The sequence below is a fragment of the Haemaphysalis longicornis genome, unplaced genomic scaffold (assembly GCF_048455015.1).
Source record: "Haemaphysalis longicornis isolate Haplotype H1 unplaced genomic scaffold, Haemaphysalis longicornis Haplotype H1 scaffold_1, whole genome shotgun sequence".
Taxonomy (NCBI): Eukaryota; Metazoa; Arthropoda; class Arachnida; order Ixodida; family Ixodidae; genus Haemaphysalis; species Haemaphysalis longicornis.
The window spans coordinates 202,464,273-202,485,185 of NW_027526203.1; the positions used below are offsets into that span (position 1 = coordinate 202,464,273).

Sequence of the window (20,913 nt, forward strand, 5' to 3'; positions counted from 1 at the left end):
CGTGGCTATCACCTGGTAGCCGCTCCCGCTGGAGGTCCTTGATGCCGGCGTTCGACGCGCGCGGTCATCCCTTGGGCGGCGGGCTTCCTCGGTGGCTACCCCCTGGTAGCCGCTACCATTGGAGGTTTCAGGTAGGCTCGGCACGAACGTAGGCCGTCGAAACGAACGTCGACGGAGCGTGGACGTTGGCCGCTGGTGCCCGACCGATGCCGCTGGGGCCACGAATACACGGGTTCGTGGTGCACCTCGGATGACGGTGCCGATGCGAAGTCTGCCCGCTCCCGCCTAGGCTCGGATGGCACGGTCGATCACCTGGCCGCGTCCCCCTGGCTCGTTCTTTGAAGCTCACGTGCTCCTGCCGCCTCCTGGTTGTCTGCCTCCCGGTGTCTTGCCTCCCGGTTTCTTGCCTCTCGGTCTCTGGCCTCCTGCTCGGCGTTCTCTGATATGACCAGTGCGCCCCCATATTTTACTATGATGCCTCGGGGTTTAGGCGCTGGCGTTCTCTCAATGGTGCGCTTCTGGCGCGCACTTCAAATGGCCGTTCCTTTGTTCTTTTCTTTCCTTTTTTGGGGGGTTTTGATGCGTCCCCCTCTCAGCGGTGCCCTGATACATGACAGTCCCGTTGTCATAATTTATTTCGTGACCATTGTAATAATTGCCTTATGATCACTGTGGTAGACGGCAAGTGGTTGCACTTTCACTGCGTCAACGTTCTTCCCGAAGGTAAGGTCAGTGTACGACAGGTGACGAGTGGTGGGTACGTACAGTGGCATCGGTGAAACACTTGAGCCCAAAGCGCTCCAAGATGAAGGTAACAATACATCCCCCCCCCCCCCGCCGGGGTCTGCTGACATCGACATTGAAATCTCTCACGATGACGATGGAGGTATTTATTTTATTTATTTATTTGTACATACTGCCAATCCAATGAGCATTATCGCCGAAGGGCAATCCAGTCACATGCATACACCTGTTTTTCAAACAAAAGAAACTGCATTGAGCATTGTTACAGAACGCACTTGGGTTGTTTAAACCAGGGCATGCAGAATGCGAACAGCAGGCGAAATAATTAATAATTTCCCATGAGGTAGCTGAGTTCAACAACAAAGTTTTCATAGAAACGTGTAAAAACGCGTCAAATATGTAAAAAGTATAAAAACCTCGCTACAGTAAGCTCAGGAAGCAGTGCAAAACAGACGCATCTAACTTTTTTATGTTTGGTTTAAGTGTGTTTATACTAATTCTAAAAAAAATATGTAATAATGAACTGCTAGTGACCGATGAACCAAGGCTGTTCCACTCCCTTACGGAACGAGGAACAAATGAGTATTTGAAGCAGTCTGTGCGAAATGGGGGTTCAGTTAGAGTTAATAAGTGCTTGTGACGTGTATATCTGGTTTTTGAAAGGGAGAAATATTTGGAAGTGTCGATATCTAGCTGGTTGTGGATGAACTGGTACATAAGTTTTAGTCTAGCGGTAGAGTGGGTATACCTGCGTTCCTTTGTAGTTCCGAGCGAGAGTCGGTTCGCTTATATTTATTAAACATTAATCTGATTGCTTTTCTTTGAATATGTTCTATTCTAGTTTGAAGTTGGTTGGTATACGGAAACCAGATGGCGCTCGTATATTCAAGGACCGATCGGACGAATGTTTTATAAGCTAACAACTTCATATGTGATGGGGCGGAACCGAGGCGTCTTTTAAGGGAGAAGAGCCGCCCGTAGGCGGAGGACGTGACATGCTTTACGTGGGTGTCCCACCTAAAGTCGTGAGTAATGATTAGGCCAGGTATTTGTGCTCTTTAACTCTACACAGGGGGATATTATTTATATTGTATGTAAAAGTAGACGGCTGTTTCTTTCTAATAACGGTTAATACCACACTTTTTTCCCGTTTAGAGCAATCTGCCAGTCTCTACACCATTGTGACACTGCGCTCAGGGCTATATTTAACACTTTGTGATCTTCAGCTGAGTTAATGTTTGTAGGGAGGTCATTAATGAATATTAGAAACAAGACTGGAGCCAGAACGCAGCCCTGTGGGACACCAGACGTGACTTGAGTAGGCGGAGACATATCATTGTTGACTTGGACGAATTGGGAGCAGTTCCTCGGGTAATTTTGTATCCAATTGATAATAGGACTAGCTCTGTTGTAATATTCAAGTTTATTAATTAATTTACTATGCGAAACCTTATCGAAATCCTTCGAAAACTCTAGAAATATGAGATTTACTTGTTTTTGATTATCAATGATTTTAGATATGTCATGAGCTAATTCCAACAGTTGCGTAACCGTTGACAGTCCTTTGCGGAAGCCATGCTGGCAAGGTGATAAAACTGATTCGTTCTCAAGGTAATTAATAATATGTTTGAGGATTATTGTTCAAGAAGCTTGCTTACTGTACAAGTTGACGAGATTGGTCTAAAGTTTGTGACGTCAGTTTTGCTTCCAGCTTTATGCACGGGAATATTTTTGCTAATTTCTATTCATTTGGTAATGTGCACGATATGATAGCGAATAATTATATATTATGCATAGATAACGAGCTAAAACCTCTGCGTAACGATAAAGAAACATATTGGGAATATTATCAGGTCCAGGTGATTTCTTTGTATATAAATTTATAACACGATCACTACACCACATTCTGTAGCTACAAGTGGGCCAAGGGGTTCTACCATATGACGGTGTAAGGGCAAGACACTGTTGTCGTCTACTGTAAACACTGACTTGAAGCAATTATTGAACGTATCCGCAGAGATTCGGTTACTTTCGAGTGAAGATTGATTTTTGCTATGCATGTTGCTGCTTAGATAGTTCCAAAACTTGCGTGGGGAATCTTCAAGAAACTTTGGCAGTATTTCAGAGAAATATTTGGTTTTGGCTGCCTTAATACTTGATCTCATATCTGCTATAGCATGCTGAGGTTACTTTTGGCCGAAGTTGTGGCCTTTTGATGTACATATTTTCTAATGCGCTTTACTTTTCTTTTTGCATGAATTACCTCGCGTGTGATCAATGGGTTATGTTTACGTGTCTTTTTGGTTTTCTGAGGAACATAGCTATGAATGCAAGGAACAGCGATAGCCTTGCATTTTTCCCATAGGATAATAATGTCTGTGTTGTGATTTGATAGCTCTTCGAAAACAGGGAATTCAGAGTCAAGGTAGTCGATTATGCTTGCGTCATCTGCTGTCGGTAGGCTTAATCTCCCCGAAGACATCCCCCATATACCTTTCGATCTCTTTCTTCACCCTACAGGGAGAGATGTATACAGTCGCGATTACCGTGCCGTTGTTCAACCTCACGGCACAGGCATCGGCACCAGTGTTGCGGAGTTGCCACTCCGGAATTGGAATGATTCCTGATTCATACCACCTTTTCGAGATGCCGGAATGGAATGGGAATGGAATGAGAACAACGCTTGGAGGAATGGAGTGGGAATGAAGTCAGGATTTTTAGACGGCGGCGTCACCATTGCTGGTGCCTTCCGGCTACTTAATTAGTTGGTCTGTGGCGACGACTGCGTCGGTATATCTCAAAGGGAGCACCGGCGACGAAAGCGAGAACGCGTACTTGGCATTTCGAGTAACTTACTCCGCGCAGCGCGTATGCAACTGAACTTCGAGCGGCGCAAGCTCGTCTGGCCAGTGGCGCCGTTAGGTCGGCTCTTCGTGATTCGGTAGGCTTTTTGAGGCATAGCGTTCTCTGTAAAACCGTCCGTGGCCCCGATGGCAGACCAACGTCTCTCAGTGGCAGGCGCCGTGTGGACAGGCCAGCAGGCGGGGAATATCATCGAGAACCAGGAGGGGGGGGATACGAACGGCGCGCATCCGAAGCCGCGGTGTTTCTCACCACAAGCTGATACTGCGAAATATTGGAGCTAGCAATATAAAGCGTTCGCACATGACACAACAAAGCGCTTCCCCGGGCGCGCAATGAATAGCGTTGTAGCTCGCAAGCCGACCTGGTAGGCATCACGCGGGAATACGGCGCCAACCTGTCGACCGTCTGTCCGTGTGTTGCAGCGGCCGCGGGGTTCCAGTAAACCAATGCCAAGGCAACAAAAAGAAAATTGTGGGTGAGCGATTTGCGTGCCCGGCACCCGCCAAAAGCGTAACAAGCGAGCTTCTAATATGTTACTGAGCTTTCTACCTCCACGCTCTGCTACGGAGGCTACGGTAGTGAGCAGATGGGATATACAATTACATCAGACAATGCAGAACACAGCTGTCGACAGACGTTTGTTTCTAACAATTCTGGCTCCAATAGCACCCTTTTTGCGAGTGCTTTGACGGCTCTCAGGAGTAGACACCGTGTTTTGCTTCGATCGGAATGTGCGGCCCTCTCCTCCAATTGTGCCAAACTTGTTCGTGCTTTGGTTGCTGTGTTTCTGTGTACGTGGCCGTTGCGCCTGGGTACAAACGTACCTGATTACTGAAGCCTTAGTCGTCGGCTCGAAAGTTGGAGCATCGGCACTATTCAGGAAGGGAGGTCACATTTAAAAATTTTGATCAGGTCCTCGATCATATGGTTGCGCATTCATGGAAACAAACTGCCTGACCATATTTCTTTACTTTGACAGGGCTCCCGTCACGATATGGTTCTGTCACTTTAAATAAGGGAGTCATAAAGAATGTCCTGTATTGGACGGATAGGGCTGCGCTAGGGCCCGGTCAGTAAACAATCGCAATGGAGGCCAACGTGGAAGCGGTGGCGACTTTCCTAGTGTGAATGCAAAACCTGTAAATAGTATTCTGTGACTCTGCCCTCTCGTTTCTAGCGTTGTAGTGTAGCGAAAGGGCTTAATGCTGTAGATTCACTTGAAATTATTCAATTAGGCATTTCGAATGTACATGTGAGCAAGCTCCGCGTGACATGCCTGTGAGTTTTCCACATCATACTAATTACGCTGGTATAACGGTACGCAAAGCAGGTAGCAAGATAGCACACCCCAGACTGTGCAGTAGAACGAAAAAAAGCCGACATCAACGTAATAGCTGCTTCATCTCGCGTCGCGCAAGAACAAACCATTAAAACATGCTCCTGCTCCTAGTGGTATCCTGCTACTCATTATGAAAAAAGGGGCAGTGTAACGCTGCCACTTTTTAAAGCGAAAGCTGTTTTAGGGGGAACGATCGCATTCTATCGAAAAACTAATGCATTCGCCCTTAGACCAGTTGCTCGACCGAAAAGCTCTGATAATGTCTCTACGCACACGGTGCGTGCGTGAAACCGGGGACCGCAAATTATGTCTCTCTCTCTCTCTCTCTCTCTCTCTCTCTCTCTCTCTCTCTGAAACTGGGATTCCATTGTGTCAAAACGCTTACTTGAAAATCGCAAAAAACGAACGGTTCTAAATAAAAAAAACACACACGTCGATCATAAAGGACCACAATAGTATACCTTTATCTCATAAACCACGTAACCGTGTACACTTATACCATTCGTAGTTGCGTTTACTTAGTGCGCGAAAAATCGTCGCATGGGTTCGTTCTTCGCTTGCGGTCTGGGTGTTTGAAGGTTTGTAGATCGGCTAGACGCACTTTCAGTGAAAGTTGGGTGCACGTTTAGCTTTCGCGCTTCTCTCGGCTTTCGTTAGGAAGGGACGATAGTTTTTTTTTGAAATGGGTAGTTATGCGCGACATATGTAACCAACCTGCTACCGCCTCTCAACTTCGGTGACAAGTGACACATTTTGAATACTTTTGCAGTTTTCAACCCGTATGGTAACGTCAGATTCATTTTGCGTTTCTCAGTAATTCGATAGGGCACCTCAGGCAGTTTTTATATTGAAGAATTAAAGGAATGGAATTGAACATCCCGTTCATTCCAGGAGTGGGAATGGGCTAACCTCTGTCATTCGGAGGAATTGAAAGGAATGGAATCACGACAAGTTCCAATTCCTCGGAATGGAATTGGAATGGAATTGGGATGCCCATTCTGCAGCACTGATCGGCACACACGGACAGGACTTCTCCACCTATGGCAGGTAACGGGTAAACTTCTACGCCACTGACGAACTCGTTCTTTACGTAGATGGCGACGCTCCCGGCCCGAGAGTCGACATTCTTGATGCAGGCGAGTCCACTGAATCCATCTTCTTGAAGAAGGGCATCCGTCCACGTCTCTGAAAAGCAGAGCAGTTGCATCTTGCCTAGCACGGGGTCGTGCGTAAGGTCGACAAAATGCTTGCGCAGGGAACGTATGTTAAGGGCGGCTAGTAAAATGTATGCGGCTGGACCAGTTGGTCATCGCACGCCTCGTTGATGGTGTCTAAATGGTGCGATTCAAGTCGTCTGACTCGTCCAGCAGATCATGATGAACGTTGTTCTTTCCGTGATACAACGTAAAGTTACCCTTTACGTTGGTCAGGTACAAGCGATTGATATCCGTGCATCTGCTCAAGGCGACGTACACAAGTTTGTGAGGGTGCTTCCGGTCGTATTCGTATACAACGGAGGCATAGGTAGCACCCTGGGACTTGTGTACGGTGACCACACTGGCCTGCACTACCGGGAACTGTTTCCTTCGACACGAAAGTCCGGTCTTACGGATAATGGTAACGGTGAACGTGCGACAAGGACAGTGGCGTGATCTTCACGTCACAGACAAAAAACACACAGGAATCGTGGGTAGACACAATGACGTTTTATTATAGCGCGGGTATGGTAATCACGGCGCATGCTCTAGTGCGCCGTAAAGGTGACCGACAAAGATTATGTATTGACAGCAGACGCGAACGCTCGTGCACGCGCACTTACTCTTTCTCCTATCCCCCTCTCCGCCCCCCCCCCCTCCTTGGAACACCGTATTACTTAGCGAAGTTTTGCGATTCCGGGGGTTTCAGTGGGCCCCACAAGGTGGCGGTACGCTCTTTAGCGATTCTTGTCCGAACTTACAAACGGTGATTGCACTGCAGGGCAAAAATCCAGGCATATTTAAAGGCGACCTAGGACAGATAAAGCGCAAGCTGGGAGTCATTGATCAAACTGCTATGGCGGAGTGCTAGTGCGTGCGTGGGCGGAACCAGAGTCCTTCAATGCTTTTCTGGTCACGAAACTTCTCCGTAACGCTATGGGAGAGCTTTATATTGGGACCAAAGCTCCCGCGCGGTGGCGCTACGAGTCCGGTGAAGGCTAGAGTTCCTGTATATAGCTCCCTGCGGGAGCTATATACAGGAACTCTAGGTGAAGGCGGCTTGCACGGCGGCGGCCGGCGGCACAGAACAGGGAGGCGGCGGCCGCAATTGCAGTGCGTTGGAGTGCGAGCTTGCTGGCGTTTCTTGTGTGATATAGCTTTCTACACTCATCACGAAGGGCAAACTATGTGAACTACCATGCCTCTGACGTGCTGTGTACCTGGTTGCCGCTCTGGCTATCGGAGTACAGCGGAAAAGGCTTCGCTGTTCTGCCTCTCAAGCGACCGCGCGACAGGTGGAAGCGAGCCATTCCTCGACAGGCGACAGACGCTTTCAGCTTCGAGTCGAAGGCCGTTCGTGTGTACGAGTAACATTTTGAACCTACGCGAATCTACGGACATTATTCGAGCCGATGAGTTCAAAATAAGTGAGCAATCTGTGCTTCTGCAGCGCGAGAAGCTCAAGCTCCGCGTCGATGCCATACCCCGGATATTTGAAAACCTGCCGGCGTATTTTACGAAGCCCAAGCCACGGTCGCGCTCACAACGAGAAAATCCGTCTGCAAAATGTCGTCGCGTTTAGGCGCTGAACAACGATGGGACTGCAGCTACTGTGATTCTGGTTATCCAATCAGACATTTTGAATTTGGAAAGCGAAGCATGGCTGTCTTTGCCTGCATATCTTTTTGTTTTTTTTAACTTGACCGCCGCGCTTGCCCAGGGGCTAAGGCATTGTGCTGATAAGCCGAAGGACGCGGGTTCCCAGCCGCTTTTCTGATGGAGGCGAAAAGAGAAAACGCTTGTGTGTTCGAGATTTCGACGCAAGTTTAAGATACCTGAGTGGTGAAAATTAATCCGGAGCGCTACACTACGGCGCGCGCCCCATTGCCGGTGTAGCGTCGGCACGTTAAACCTCGTAATCAATCAATCAATGTTTTTTAACTTGCCGTTTGGGTGGGAGGGGTGTGACAGGCACTGAGCGGGCGAGTTTTTATCTGTTGACAACCTATGCCTATGAGGACAGCCGAGAAAGTCGCTCAAGACTGTAGCATATACTCCTACCCTGGCCCCTCCGCGCGCCGTTATGCTGCTTCCATTTTGTGAGCATTTTTTTCCCTGCTGTCCACGCTCACTTTCCGAATCTGGAATATTTTTTACATTATTAGCGCGCTATAAAATAGCGCAAACACAGCGCTAACCTAACGTGCTGTATATTTGCACACCTATTTGCTCAGCGCAGCATGTCGCCCAGGGCTGAATACACATTTAATTCTGGCGCTAGTTAAGTCAAATCATGCAGGCGGCTGCAAAGGCTAGTCAAAAATTGAAAACGTCAGATGTCCGCCTTCTCAAAGCGAGAACGTAGCGGTGCCTGCCGCAACGAACGAACACTGCAACATATACGCCTCAGTACAACCCGTGGTCTTGCCTCAATTTCATAGCTGAGCTACGCGACAACAACTGACTCAAAAACATGCACACTTCGCTCGCATTTTGACAGTTGGAAATGAAGAGCAGATGAAAGTAGGCGTGTTGCCGACGGAGAAAAAGCCGGCCCGCAAGCGTTGTCGCCCGCCGGCAAAGCCTTCACGTTAACAGGGGAGATCGTAGCGGCAGCTTTTGTCCCTGAATGAAACTTCGGCCGGAGTTTCGTGACCAGAAAAGCATTGAAGGACTCTGGCGGAACATTGGACCATCGGGGAGGCACCCACACAACGGGCGTTTGGAATAGAAAAGACGCAAGCCCGACAGAATATGATTAAAGAAATAAAAATGACCGGTTATGTAACTTCGGAAAAAAGGAGGAGGAGCGCGCATTTGTTGAGTGCTATCAGGCGCTATCCCTTTCAAGGAAACTGCCTCAGAAAAATTCAAGCGTGATTTTATCGGCGCGTTGCCACGCTTGGATGACGAAAGAAAGGAATAGATCGAACAACCTTTCTCGACCGAGGAAGTTAAGTGTGCCATCGCAAACCTGACTCCGGGCAAGTTGCCGGATCTTGACGGGATTAGTGCGGCGTTTTATAAACAGCTAAAACGTTTGGTAACTCCTGTTCTTGCTGGCATGTACAATGAAGCCTACGAAATTGAAGCGCTTCCTCTATCTTTTTACCTCTCATACAATATTAATCCCGATAACAAACGTGACAAGCAAAAATTACGGGATGTTAATGCTTGCCGACCAATCTCACTAAAAAACCACACGGGCGTTGCGATTCTCCAGCTCGACCCTGAGAAAGCCTTTGACTGCGTCTCTCGCAAGATCCTGTTTCATGTTTTGGAGTGCATCAACATTGGTTCTGTCATTGGACGGGGAGTGGCGCTGGCGTGCCGATACTGCACTGCATGGTTGATAGTGAATAAGAAATTGGGAGTGGTCATCGAGGTGCAGCGTTGAGTACGCCGGGGCTGCACCCTCAGCCCTTTAGTGTTTCGTGTATACATTCAAGCTCTGTGCCTGAGCATCGTTCATAATAGTAAAAATATCTTATTTAAACTGGAGAAGCCATAGGTCAAACTGCTCGCCTATGGTGACAACATTACCGTTGTTTATTCCAACAAAAAGAGCACAATGTTCGCCGGGAAAGAGTGAAGCATTTTTATGAGGTTCCGGGGTTTATGGGGAATTGGGGAAAATGCTTGGAGTTTTGGCACGGTGAATGGCTATCAACAGCTGCGACCATTGGTAATGTAACTTGGGTCACCACACCAGTAAATTAGCTGGGAACCCCTCTGGGATATTATCGCCACTGTGAGCCCTACTGGCGGGGGCAGGTGCAAGCACTGGGGGAGAAGGCGGAAAAAGTGAAAACAACTAGGCTGTCAGTGCTCGCGAGAGCTACGAATTGTAATCTACCCTTTGTGGCAAGACTTTGGTTTGTCATGGAAGTACTGCAATGTTCACGTTTGAATGTCCAGAATCTACATCGCGTATTTGGTGCTTTTTTTTTTCGGGGGGGGGGGGGGGTGTCCACGTGGGAGAGGAGCAGTAGGACTGCAAGAAAGTTGCCTGTATGGGCCTAGATGGCTCGGTAGGCAACACCACTGTTTTCTCGTTGTTATGCCAGCTCCACAAATTGCATCGTGCCTCTGTCGACCTTGTGGCCGACCCCGCTGGTGCCTTCTACCGACTGATGTCGATTGTGGACACCAGGGACAGATCCCCGCGAGGGAAGACGAGGCTGGTGTTCAAAATATCCTGCAGCGTGCTTTTCACGGATTTCGAAATAAGGTGCGCGGCGAATGCATTCGTGAAGTACCTTGCTTGGAACACCCACATGACAAGGCGGCACATCCTAGAGTTCGATGCACACTGGGCACCTCCCTACAGGATCTCCTGGATTCCCCGGAAGATTGAGACCTCGTTTTCGACAGTGATCTCGACCCTGAAATTACCTCACCGTAACCTTGGATGATGTGTGATCGACATCTACGGCTACCGATCTTCCAGCGAGAAAAATAAAATTTGCGGGACACGTTCGGTGCAGAAAAAGCGCCTGTTTTCTGTATAGCCCTTGTGGCAGTGGAACAACCTTGCTCTAGCCGATATAATGCACGTGGAACATGTAATGTTTAAGTGCTCTCGTGAGCATACCCTTCTTCTTGGCAGGATTGGGTTGAAGAGGGGGGACGTTTTCCCTATTTCAGCTTCATCCACATAGATTTTCCGATACTTGCGTTAGTTTATTGTCCACAGAGTTTGCGATTATTAGGTGCGGAGACCAACTTAAGGAAAGAAGAATTATGATGTTCCCAGGTTTATAATATAAAGGCGTTTTAATTAAACGATTTTGGGAGGGGAGTGCGGCAGTCGTGGACGCAAGGTTTATGGCATGTGAGTTCGTGTGCCTCTTGGTCGGTTCGTCGTTCTATTCGCGACCCTTGTGTCCGCTGTCCAGCTGACGTTATTTTTCTTTATTGTGGTTGGGAGCATTTTACCGAAGCTTTTACGTATTCTCACTGCAGCCAACAGTCTAAAGCCCTTTGACAGTCTGTACTGGCGTTTATGCTTCTATTTGACACTCCTGCTAGACGAATTGCCAGGAGGATAGCTCCAACTTTCACTTTTTCATTCCTGTATGTGTGAGGGTAATGCAGTCTCAAAAGATTACAGAGTAGTCAACTACAATTGCTGCATCTCACTTTCATACATTCCGAAGTCGGCGTATACTGTGTTTCCATGATATTGGAACTTTCCTCTAATGAACTTGATCCTGCCATATCTCCTGTCCTTGTGTAGGTTTGGATGCCTGTTTTTGGGAGGGAGCTGTAATTCGGAGTCGCTGGACCTGTGGCATGTTCATGATGGTGTGCAGTTGATTCTTTTTCAGGGGGGGGGGGGGGGAGGAAGCCGTACTCTTGGCGCTAGCAGAGCGGCTTCTGTAATGTCTTCAAAAACGTTTTAAAGACACAGTTTGAGTGCCTTTTCATCATCATCATCAACAACACCCATTTACGTCTTTGCCTCAAAATTTTCTTATTTCTTTCCTCCACCACGTTAGTGGCATTTCCCTTCTACTAGAGCCGTCTCTGAGTATCCGTTCAAGTACGCCAATGATACACCGGCTGTCAGTTCGTCTCGCAGTAAAAGTTGCGAGGTGGAGGATTGCCTTACATACTGTTCTGATGATGGTGTTCATTCGATTTTCTTTCGTGCGGATAAATTTATGGAAGGTTAGGCTCTGCGATATTCGCTCATTATTAGTGGCTGCATGAGTCTTATCGCTTCTTCTCTCGTTCCTGCTGTTCACTTGGTTAGACGTTTCATAATGTGGGCAATAGGTTAAAGATTTTCTTTTCTTTGGCGATTGCCAGGTCGGCTCTGCCGCTTGACTCTAGTGCCATGCCGAGCACTCTTACGTGACTGTTCGCTCGGAGCACTTATATTTGGGGTGTCTTTTAACTTGGCTGCGGGGCGCCGTCCGTCGGGGCCGAACACAGCTTGCGGCGGAAACAGCACCGCGGTAATATTTCAAAGTAGTTCGGAAATTTTCTTAATTAGACTCGAAACACTGGGTTTGATTTGAGTTCGTTTTTGCTCATAATGTACGCCTTCCATGCTTTTTGAGAGACTAACATTAATGCTTTGCCCCCGTTTTAGTTAGACGACCCGATGCTGGTGCCGGCTTTAGATCCCGTAGAAAACACGCCGCGGTGGCTCAGAGGGTAAGTTGTTGCGCTGCTTATCCCAAGGACTCGGGTTCGATTCCATTCTGCGGCAGTCGTTTTTCTGATGGAAGCCTAAAGAGAAAACACCCGTGTGTTGGAGCTTTTGGGTGCACGTTAACGATCCCCAGGTGGTCAAGATTAATCCGTAGCCCTCCACTACGGCACGCCTATTCAAGTCGTCTAATCGCTTTACTGGTGGTTTTCCTTAACAAGAATTATTTGAGAGCAGATGTCCTTGCGCAGCTAACACGAACCTATTGTACGAATCAGTACGATGACGGATCAAATTGTGGTAAAATTAGGAGTTGAAGCCGTTTCAACTTGTTGCATCTCTTTGAGAAGAAAAAAAAAGGGTCTGACTACATGCAGCGACATCGACAAACGACGCGAAAAACGTCTCAATCGATAGAGCAAACAGGTAGGATTGGTGGCAGCACCGATCGAAAAAAAGAATGTACATAGGAACACCGGGGGTGACGACAGCAACTGTGACAGCGATGGGGCTTCGCCGCCACTCGCGCTTTGCCTGCCAGAAGCAGCCCACAAGCGTGCGACAGCGACAGAGGGCATTGCTGGCAGTGCATTAGTTTTTTTCGCTTGTCGCCGTCGCCGCATCTGGTTACCCCATTATTCACGGTCGTCATTAGGATGGTCGTGCCAATATTATATCCGGTATCCACCCCGATGAAACAAAAATTTCGGTAAACAGGGCGACCCCTGCATCCTTCCTTCCTAAGGCAGTGCCCATCATGCTTTGTGTGGATGCGTCCTTGAAGGAAAAAACAATAAATGCCTCTCCTGCGATGTGAAGTTGGAAGAGCAGAGTAGTGTGAATACGTGTGTGGGCTGAGCCAACGTTGCCGCTAAAAAGCGTGCGCGACCTCAAGTGCTCTTCGTAGGAATTTTGGGGACGCTTACTGGACGAGCATTAGTCAAGAAATAGTCATCTGAGCTGCTTGGAATGCTAAAACTAAATGAAACTGTAAACAAGCTACACTATATATATATTTTGTATTTCCGCTCAGGACAGCGCTGGAGTGGTCTGGAGCATCAGGTACATTGTTTTGGAATTCCGAACTTCGGATCCCCGACAGCGCGTGTTTTAAAGCAAAGCTTTCTACCTCTACCCCCCAAGGGTTCTTTCGCGACCGTTGGTGTCACCAGAAAACTCCAGCGAACAAATAAAAGAATTTACCGGCAGCGCCGGGAATCGAACCTGGAACTAATAGACTAACAAAGCGAGAGCCCGTTGTCTTACCGATTTAGCTACGAGCCCACGCTAACAAGGGAAGACAAATAGTGTACTGACCAAGCACATCTACTGGTTTACCCCCTGCCTTCTCGCTGAATGCCACGTGAAAGCGTCACACGACCACTCACGCCCGTCTAGCGGCCCTGTGCGCACCTTGCTCATGTGCTAAGAGTTACAAAAATTAAAGGAAGCTCACACCAATTCATGAAATCTCACTTTTAGTACGCCAATGGGCTAAAGCCTGTGGCCTCCAGTGTTCACGTAAAAAAATCACAGCTCCTTGTCGTCCGCCCTCACGCCAAATCAAGGAATACATTCACATACTCCTTGATGACAAGGCCATCACTCCAAACCCCAGCATCAAGATCCTGGGCCTACATTTCCAGGCCAACACCAAGAGTGACGTCTCCTTGCAGCGCCTCAAAAACAGCATTAATCTAATCATACACATGATCAGGCGAGTTGCCACCAAGAAGCAAGGCCTAAAATAATCCGGTACCATTCAATAATTTGAAGCTTTTGTCCTCTCGAGAGTTACTTACGACAAACCCCTATCTTCTTCTCGACGAGGAAGACATAGAGATGCTTTATATAATGATTAGAAAGGCGGTTGAGCAGGCCATTGGTCTTCTCATGAGTGCGTCCACACTGAGGCTGCTTAGCACGAGCTCCACAACACGGTGGAAGAGCTGATAGAAGGCCATCTTTCTAACCAGAAGGTCCGACTCAGAACTGCAGTGGGTAACCGCATGCTTCACCAGATTGGCTGGGCAGCCCAGAATGTCACTCCGCTTGACGTACTCCCAGACTCTTGGCGACTAAAACTAAAGATGCTCCCTTTGCTTAGAAAAATGAACCCCTCACATGACGAGGGACAACGAAAAGCACGGGCTCAAGCGCTAAACACCACCCTCGGTGGGGCTCATGCAGTTATCTACACAGACTTCTCCAAACATCGACGGCATCAACACGCCATCATCGTGGCTATCTCCAGAACCAACCTCCTTGCGTGTACCTCGCTTAGGACCCAACAAATGACGGCAGCACAAGAGGCAGCCATCACCTTGGCTCTCACTCAACCAGGAGTTCGGAGGGTAGTCACCGATTCCCAGCAAGCCTACTGGAATTACCAGTCGGGTTGGGTGTCCTGACCTGCACTGTGCGTGCTAAAAAACCACTCCCCAAACGGTTCCATTCAGCTCATCTGGACACCGTTTCACGCTTCAATGGAGGGCAACAAATACGCCCACCCAACAAGCCTGCGCTTTTACCTCCCGTGCTATGGAGCTGCACGAGGACAGTCACCCGCTTGTCACGTCCAGGGAGATAATCCAGCATTATCGCCTTCTGAGACAGACCGTACCTTCGCCTTACCCTGACCTTTCCAGAGAACAACAAACTACCCTACGGCTCATACAATCCTGGCTCATTCCCACAGCCTACGCGTCCTTACGTAATGCATCCGAATCGCTACGACGCTGAATGTAAATTTTTCTAAGAAGTAGGAATACTCCGCCCCGTAATCGGGGTGGGCGACTTTAGCCCTGAGCACCCTCCTCTCTTTCCGTCAACTACCCAACAAGAGCAATGGGAGATGCTGCTGTCCAGGCCCTCTCTACCTACCCAGCTTCAGCGGGTGGACAGAACACAGGCCGCACGGACTGCATATGGGCCCCACAGAAGAAGGAATCACTCCCCAGGGCTGCACTCTGGACCGTTCAGAAATCTGAACAGAAGTATTTCTTCCTCCTCCTTCTCAGCCGCAAGTCTCGTCGGCTCCGTCCGCGGCGCAGAGACGGAGAAGTCAGATCGTGTAACACCGGGTTGGAGCTTACTTTGATTTTATAAAAAAAAGTTTCCACTCTTGTGCTACACCAATACAACTCAACTAAACACCGTTCATGCATCATGCATTGATTTAACCTTACCAAAAATATCTCTTTGAAGTAATAAATGGTGTGGGTAAGTGCATTTCACTTCTCTCTGGTTTTGCTATTTGTAGGGCGAAGTGAGTGATTTTAAGTGACGTCGCATGAGTAATCGTTATGGGTGCCGTTTACAGCTTTGCTTTCCAACCACATTTACGGGGTGGATTGGCGCGATTTTTTTTTCTGAGAGTGCGGTTGCGCGAAAGGGTTCTTTTTGGTGCTTCGAGGGGATGTACTACTGAATGTCGAAGAGATGCGCACTCGCAAACGATGCAGTGCCGTCGACTTTACCGTTGGCTATAGCCCCCCAAGCTACTCCGTACAAGCAGCGGCAAAAGAAAGTGTCCGCTGCCGGAACAACCCCCCACAAAGAAGGAAATAGGTAGTTTGTGAAATGGATTAAACTGGTGGCGAGTACGCTGATGTTTCTTCGTCGTAAATGACGTTGCACAACTGGGGTAAGTCCATGCACGAAGCAGCGGAGATGAATCGATGTTGTCAAACTCACTGCCGGTGTCCAATGTTCTGAGGAGCTGCGCGCGCGTCTTAATAAACTTAGGACGCCAGAAATGTCGCAGCTGTTTAAACAATGCAATAAATTACGCGTTAAAATGGCGTTGTGTGAGCTCACACGGTGAGCTCAAACAATTTTGTTTTACACGCGTGCCGCTGGTGCCTGCGAACGACCTGGCTTCGGACAGTCGTTGTTCAAGTCACTTGAAGACTCGGTCGCTTCGAAGCTTAGTTAAGAGTTCTGCCACCAGATGTCCTGTCAATCAAAGGTCCACGCGCGGCGCCACGGCGCCACCAACTCTATCTGACATATTTTTGGGCTGCTGTGTCCACACCTTAAAGTATATCTTACACCGTGGTTCGGGGTAACCTCAGGACTAAGTGGCAGGAGCTCGAGCACGGGTTTTTCGTTCTCGCCGTGTATGGAACAGTGTGTGGATGACGAGATCTTAGGGGAAAATCTCAAGGTGGAGTAAGTTTCTGCGAAGGAAACTTTGACATCCACCCCATACGGCTACAAAAGAAATCTGGAAAAAGGAAAATCCACCTAGGGGATTTCCCCTAAAATCTGGTCGTCTAACACCTGTCCATTACTTCGAGTTGTTAATCAATTTGCTCTCGCTCGCGCTAGGAACTGCTAGCCTCCTGGTTGGCTCAGTTGGTAGACCGACTGCTCTGGTTAAGCGGTGGTCCCAGGTTCGATTCCTGGACCACGAGAAATTTTTCTTCAATTCCGAAGTTTCTGAGAAAGCTGTACAGCTTTCCTTTGTAGCCGCACGGCTGCATTGAGTTGGATTTCAAACTTTCCTTCGCACAGTGCGGGGATATTCCTCGCAAACCGCGTGAGACAAACGCCGAGTGGCAGACTTTTGAAGTGAGAGCGGTTTTTGCGGAACATGTGCCCAAAAACCCTCCAAAAAGATTATATAACCCAAGAAAGGCATTTTTCTGCGCTAAAAATCTCACATAGGCTCGAGCCTCAAAATAGGCACCGATAGGCACAATAATGTATAGGTTCAGGTGTTTTATTTGGCTTAGGTCATGTTTATGTATCAAATAGGCTTGGTACCGACTCAAGGAAAAAACGGGCCGTCTCCATTAACGTGAAATCTTGGGAGGGGCGAAGCATGCAGTGCATATTGTCGCGAGTGCATCTGCTATCATGCGGATCCACGAAGACGACGACGAAGAAATGTTCCTCCGCCTGGCGCGTCTAGGAGAGGTCGTGGAACGGCTCGTGTTTTAGAACGCTGATTTCGCTTATCGGCGCTTCGTGTGAGACAACGTCTTTTTGGTGGCTTTCTTTCGAGAGGCACAAGTTCGCCTAAATAAATCTCCGCCTTTTGCACTTCTTGCGACGGAACACTGGTGGAGGTGCGGGTTATATCCAGCAGTCCTACCGGCGGCAGTTTATCTAGCCCCCGCATCCCTACTCTCATCACACGCCTGTCCATCGCAGCAGCCGTCGCCTTCTGAGCCTAACCCCTGAATTCGGTCTCATGCCCGGGAACGCTCAGGCGCGTCAAGCTCGCGAAACGCAAACCATGGAGTCCAACTACTCACAGGTGATTTTTCAACAACCTCGGCAGCCAACAAGCTTCCATGGCGAAGTGTACGAAGACGTCGACGACTGGCTAGACCAGTACGAACGAGTCGCTTCGTAGAATCTCTTTAATGCCGTCCACGAACTAAGAAACGTCTACTTGCTAGAGGAAGGTGCCCGTACATGGTTTGAGAACCATGAAGCGAGCCTTCGAACGTGGGACGACTTCCGCCACGACCTGACAGATCGTCGGGACAACGCATTGCGACTCTTTGAATAGCGCGTGCAGAACCGAACGAAAGTGTGGCAATGTTCGCTGAGGACATGGCGCGTCTCTTTCGCCGAGCCGATCCCGACATGTCCGAGCTGATAAAGCTCCGGTAATTTATGCACGGCGTGAACGAGTAGCTCTTTGTTGGGCTCGTGAGAAACCCGCCACAGACTGTGCCGCAGTTCATAAAAGAAGCTACCGCCATCGAACGAGCGCTGCGGGCTCGCTGCCGCAACTGACTGGCCAACGCAACTTCGGCGCAGGCCGCCATTCTCTCACCAGCGAACGAAAATTCGCTGCGTGACCTCGCCTGAGCATTGTCCAAGAAAAACTGAGAAAGCTTACCACGATTTTCTCGCAGCCAGCCATTGCTACTATCACTAAGGTCATTCGCCAAGAGATCCGTCAAGCGATTGTCCTACCTGAACCCAGCCGAGAAGTCTTACAAGTAGCTATGCGAATGCTCTGGGTCGTCCGTCGTCTGCACGGCCCTCATTCGCGACGCAACGAAAGCCACCTTTTGAAACATAGTCCCGCACTGAGCCTCTCTTCCAGCCACCGATACGCAAGACAACATGTGGCGCACCGCAGACCAAACACCGCTATTCTACCATTGCGGGGAAGCGGGTCACGAGTACTGTCGCTGCCCATACTGTGAGATTGGACTTACCGGTTTTTCACTCGCCGCTCGTCGCCCTCCTCGTTTCATGGAACGACCACCTGAAATCGGCGCCTGTCTCGCGCCGAGGCAGGAACAGTCTGTGAGCAGCGGCCACGCTCGCCCTCGCCAGCTCGCTTGAACACTTCGTTCAATCGTCGAAGCTCTCAGGATGCATAAAAGGGGAGGTCTCTAGTCCCCACCGGGAAAACTAGAACCGGCAACCTCTGGAGGTAAGGTTGCTGCCGATGGAAGCTCTGAAGACCCTCCAATGTCGCCGGAGGTCGATCGGCGTACGGCGGAAGAATGCGCCGATGAAGTGGTGAGCGCCGATCTTTCTGTTTTAATCGACGGGCAGGAAGACGGGCTCTGGTGGACACTGGCACAAATTTTTTGACAATGAGCCAAGGACTCGCAGACAAGCTAAGACAAGTAAAAACGCCATGGACCGGGCCACAGATTCGATCCGCAAGCGGCGACGTAATGACGCCGACGGGAAAGTGTACTGCGAGAATACGTATTGATAATACGAACTTTGTCGGCACTTTCATCATCCTTCCCCAGTGCTGTCGAGACCATATCTTGGGAATGAACTTTTTGCGACAATATCATCATCATCATCATCATCATCATCATCATCATCACCAGCCTGTCTACGCCCACTGCAGGGCAAAGGCCTCTCCCATTATTCTCCAATTACCTCGGTCCTGTGCCCACTGTGACCAATTTATCCCCGCAAACTTCTTGATCTCATCTGCCCATCTAACTTTCTGCCGCCCCCTGCAACGCTTGCCTTCTCTAGGGATCCACTCTGTTACCCTTAATGACCAGCGGTTATCTTGCCTTCGCATTACATGGCCTGCCCACGTCCATTTCTTCTTCTTAATTTCTACTAATATGTCTTTAACACCAGTTTGCTCCCTGACCAGGGAGCGACAATATCACGCCATTATAAATATCCCAGAGCGTCTAATCACATTCTTTATCGACGTCATAGCTCGAGACCTCGATTACGAACAATGCTCGTCGACCTTGCTCATCGTTGATGAAGACGTCGTCTTTCCACCGAGGTCATGCGCCTTGGTTTCCGTGAAGTGCGAGGGTTCCTGGTGTGGCGAAGGGGTAGTTGAAGCAACAAGTGACCTTCTTTTTACTAGTGGCATCTCGATCGCACGAGTAGTAGTGCACCTAATTGATAATTGCACCGAAGTACTTCTATCAAACTTCAGCAAGGAATGCCAGCAAATCTCCAAAGGAACCGCCGTAGCACGTTTTGAGAACATTAAAGAAAACTTAGAATATCTAGCCTTACAGGCCGAAACAGCGCCAGGTGGCGGTGAACCCTCCGTTGTTTCACATATGCCCTGGTCTACCAGCCGCGAAGCAACAATGCCTGCTGGAGCTATTACAACAGTTTATTGATTGCTTCTCTTCTACTACCAAGGTACGACAAATTCCCCTTACGAAGCAGCGGATCATTACCGTGAAAGATGGGAGACCTGTTCGCCAAAACACGTATCGTGTCTTTCCAAAGGAACGAGACGATATACGGGACCAGGTAAACAAATGCTGGAGGACGATGTGATACACCCATCTCAAAGTCCCTGGGCTTGTCCTGTTGTTCTGGCACGGAAGAAAGATGGTAGTCTACGCTTCTGTGTCGAATACCGCAAGTTAAACTAAGTCACCAAGAAGGATGTGTACCCGCTACCGCGAATCGACGATTCCCTTGACAGACCGCTCCACGCATGGTATTTTTTGTCGATGAATCGCAGCAGTGGTAACTGGCACATTAAGATTGATGAGCGGGAAAGGGAGAAAACAGTATTTCTGAGAGCGGATGGGCTTTATGAATTTAAGGTTCACACTTTTGGTTTATGCTCTGCTCCAGCAACATTTCAACGGCTCCTGGACACCCTGTTGACCGGCTTGAAATCGCAAACGTGCCTTGTGTACCTCGATGAAGTTATTGTCTTTTCCGCCACTTTCGAGGAGCACTTGGAAAGACTTCGCTTGGTCCTCCAGGCGTTACGTTCTGCCGGACTCACACTCAAGCCGGAGAAGTGCTATTTTGGTTACGAGAAGCTCCACTTTTTAGACCAAGTCGTTAGCCCCGAAGGAGTACAGCCAGATCCTGACAAAATTGCAGCTCTCTCTGATTTCCTGAAACGTACGGACAAAAAAGGCGTACGCCCCTTTTTGGAACTCTGCTCATATTACCGCCGATCTATTCCAACCTTTTCCCACATCGCAGCCACCTTAACCCGCATAACCCGAGATGATACCCCATTTGTGAGGAACAAAGAACAGCAAACGGCATTTAATGAGCTGAAGCAGCGCATGCAAACACCGCCTGTTTTAGCCCATTTTGGCGAAGACGCAGAGACCACCAACCACACGGATGCAAGTAATACGGATTAGGAGCAGTCTTAGAAC

At 48.9% G+C, this 20,913-nt stretch overlaps 1 protein-coding gene across 1 annotated transcript in view; it reads right to left on the minus strand.

Annotated features, from left to right (window-relative positions):
* The window catches only part of LOC144156461 (exonuclease GOR-like), a 38,950-nt gene extending 32,795 nt beyond the window's left edge, over window positions 1-6,155 (minus strand). Inside the window, exon 1 of the mRNA XM_077688377.1 lies at window positions 6,024-6,155. Coding sequence (XP_077544503.1) covers window positions 6,024-6,155 — 132 coding nt within the window. The remainder of the gene's footprint in view (window positions 1-6,023) is intronic.
* Between the last annotated feature and the right edge of the window lie 14,758 nt (window positions 6,156-20,913).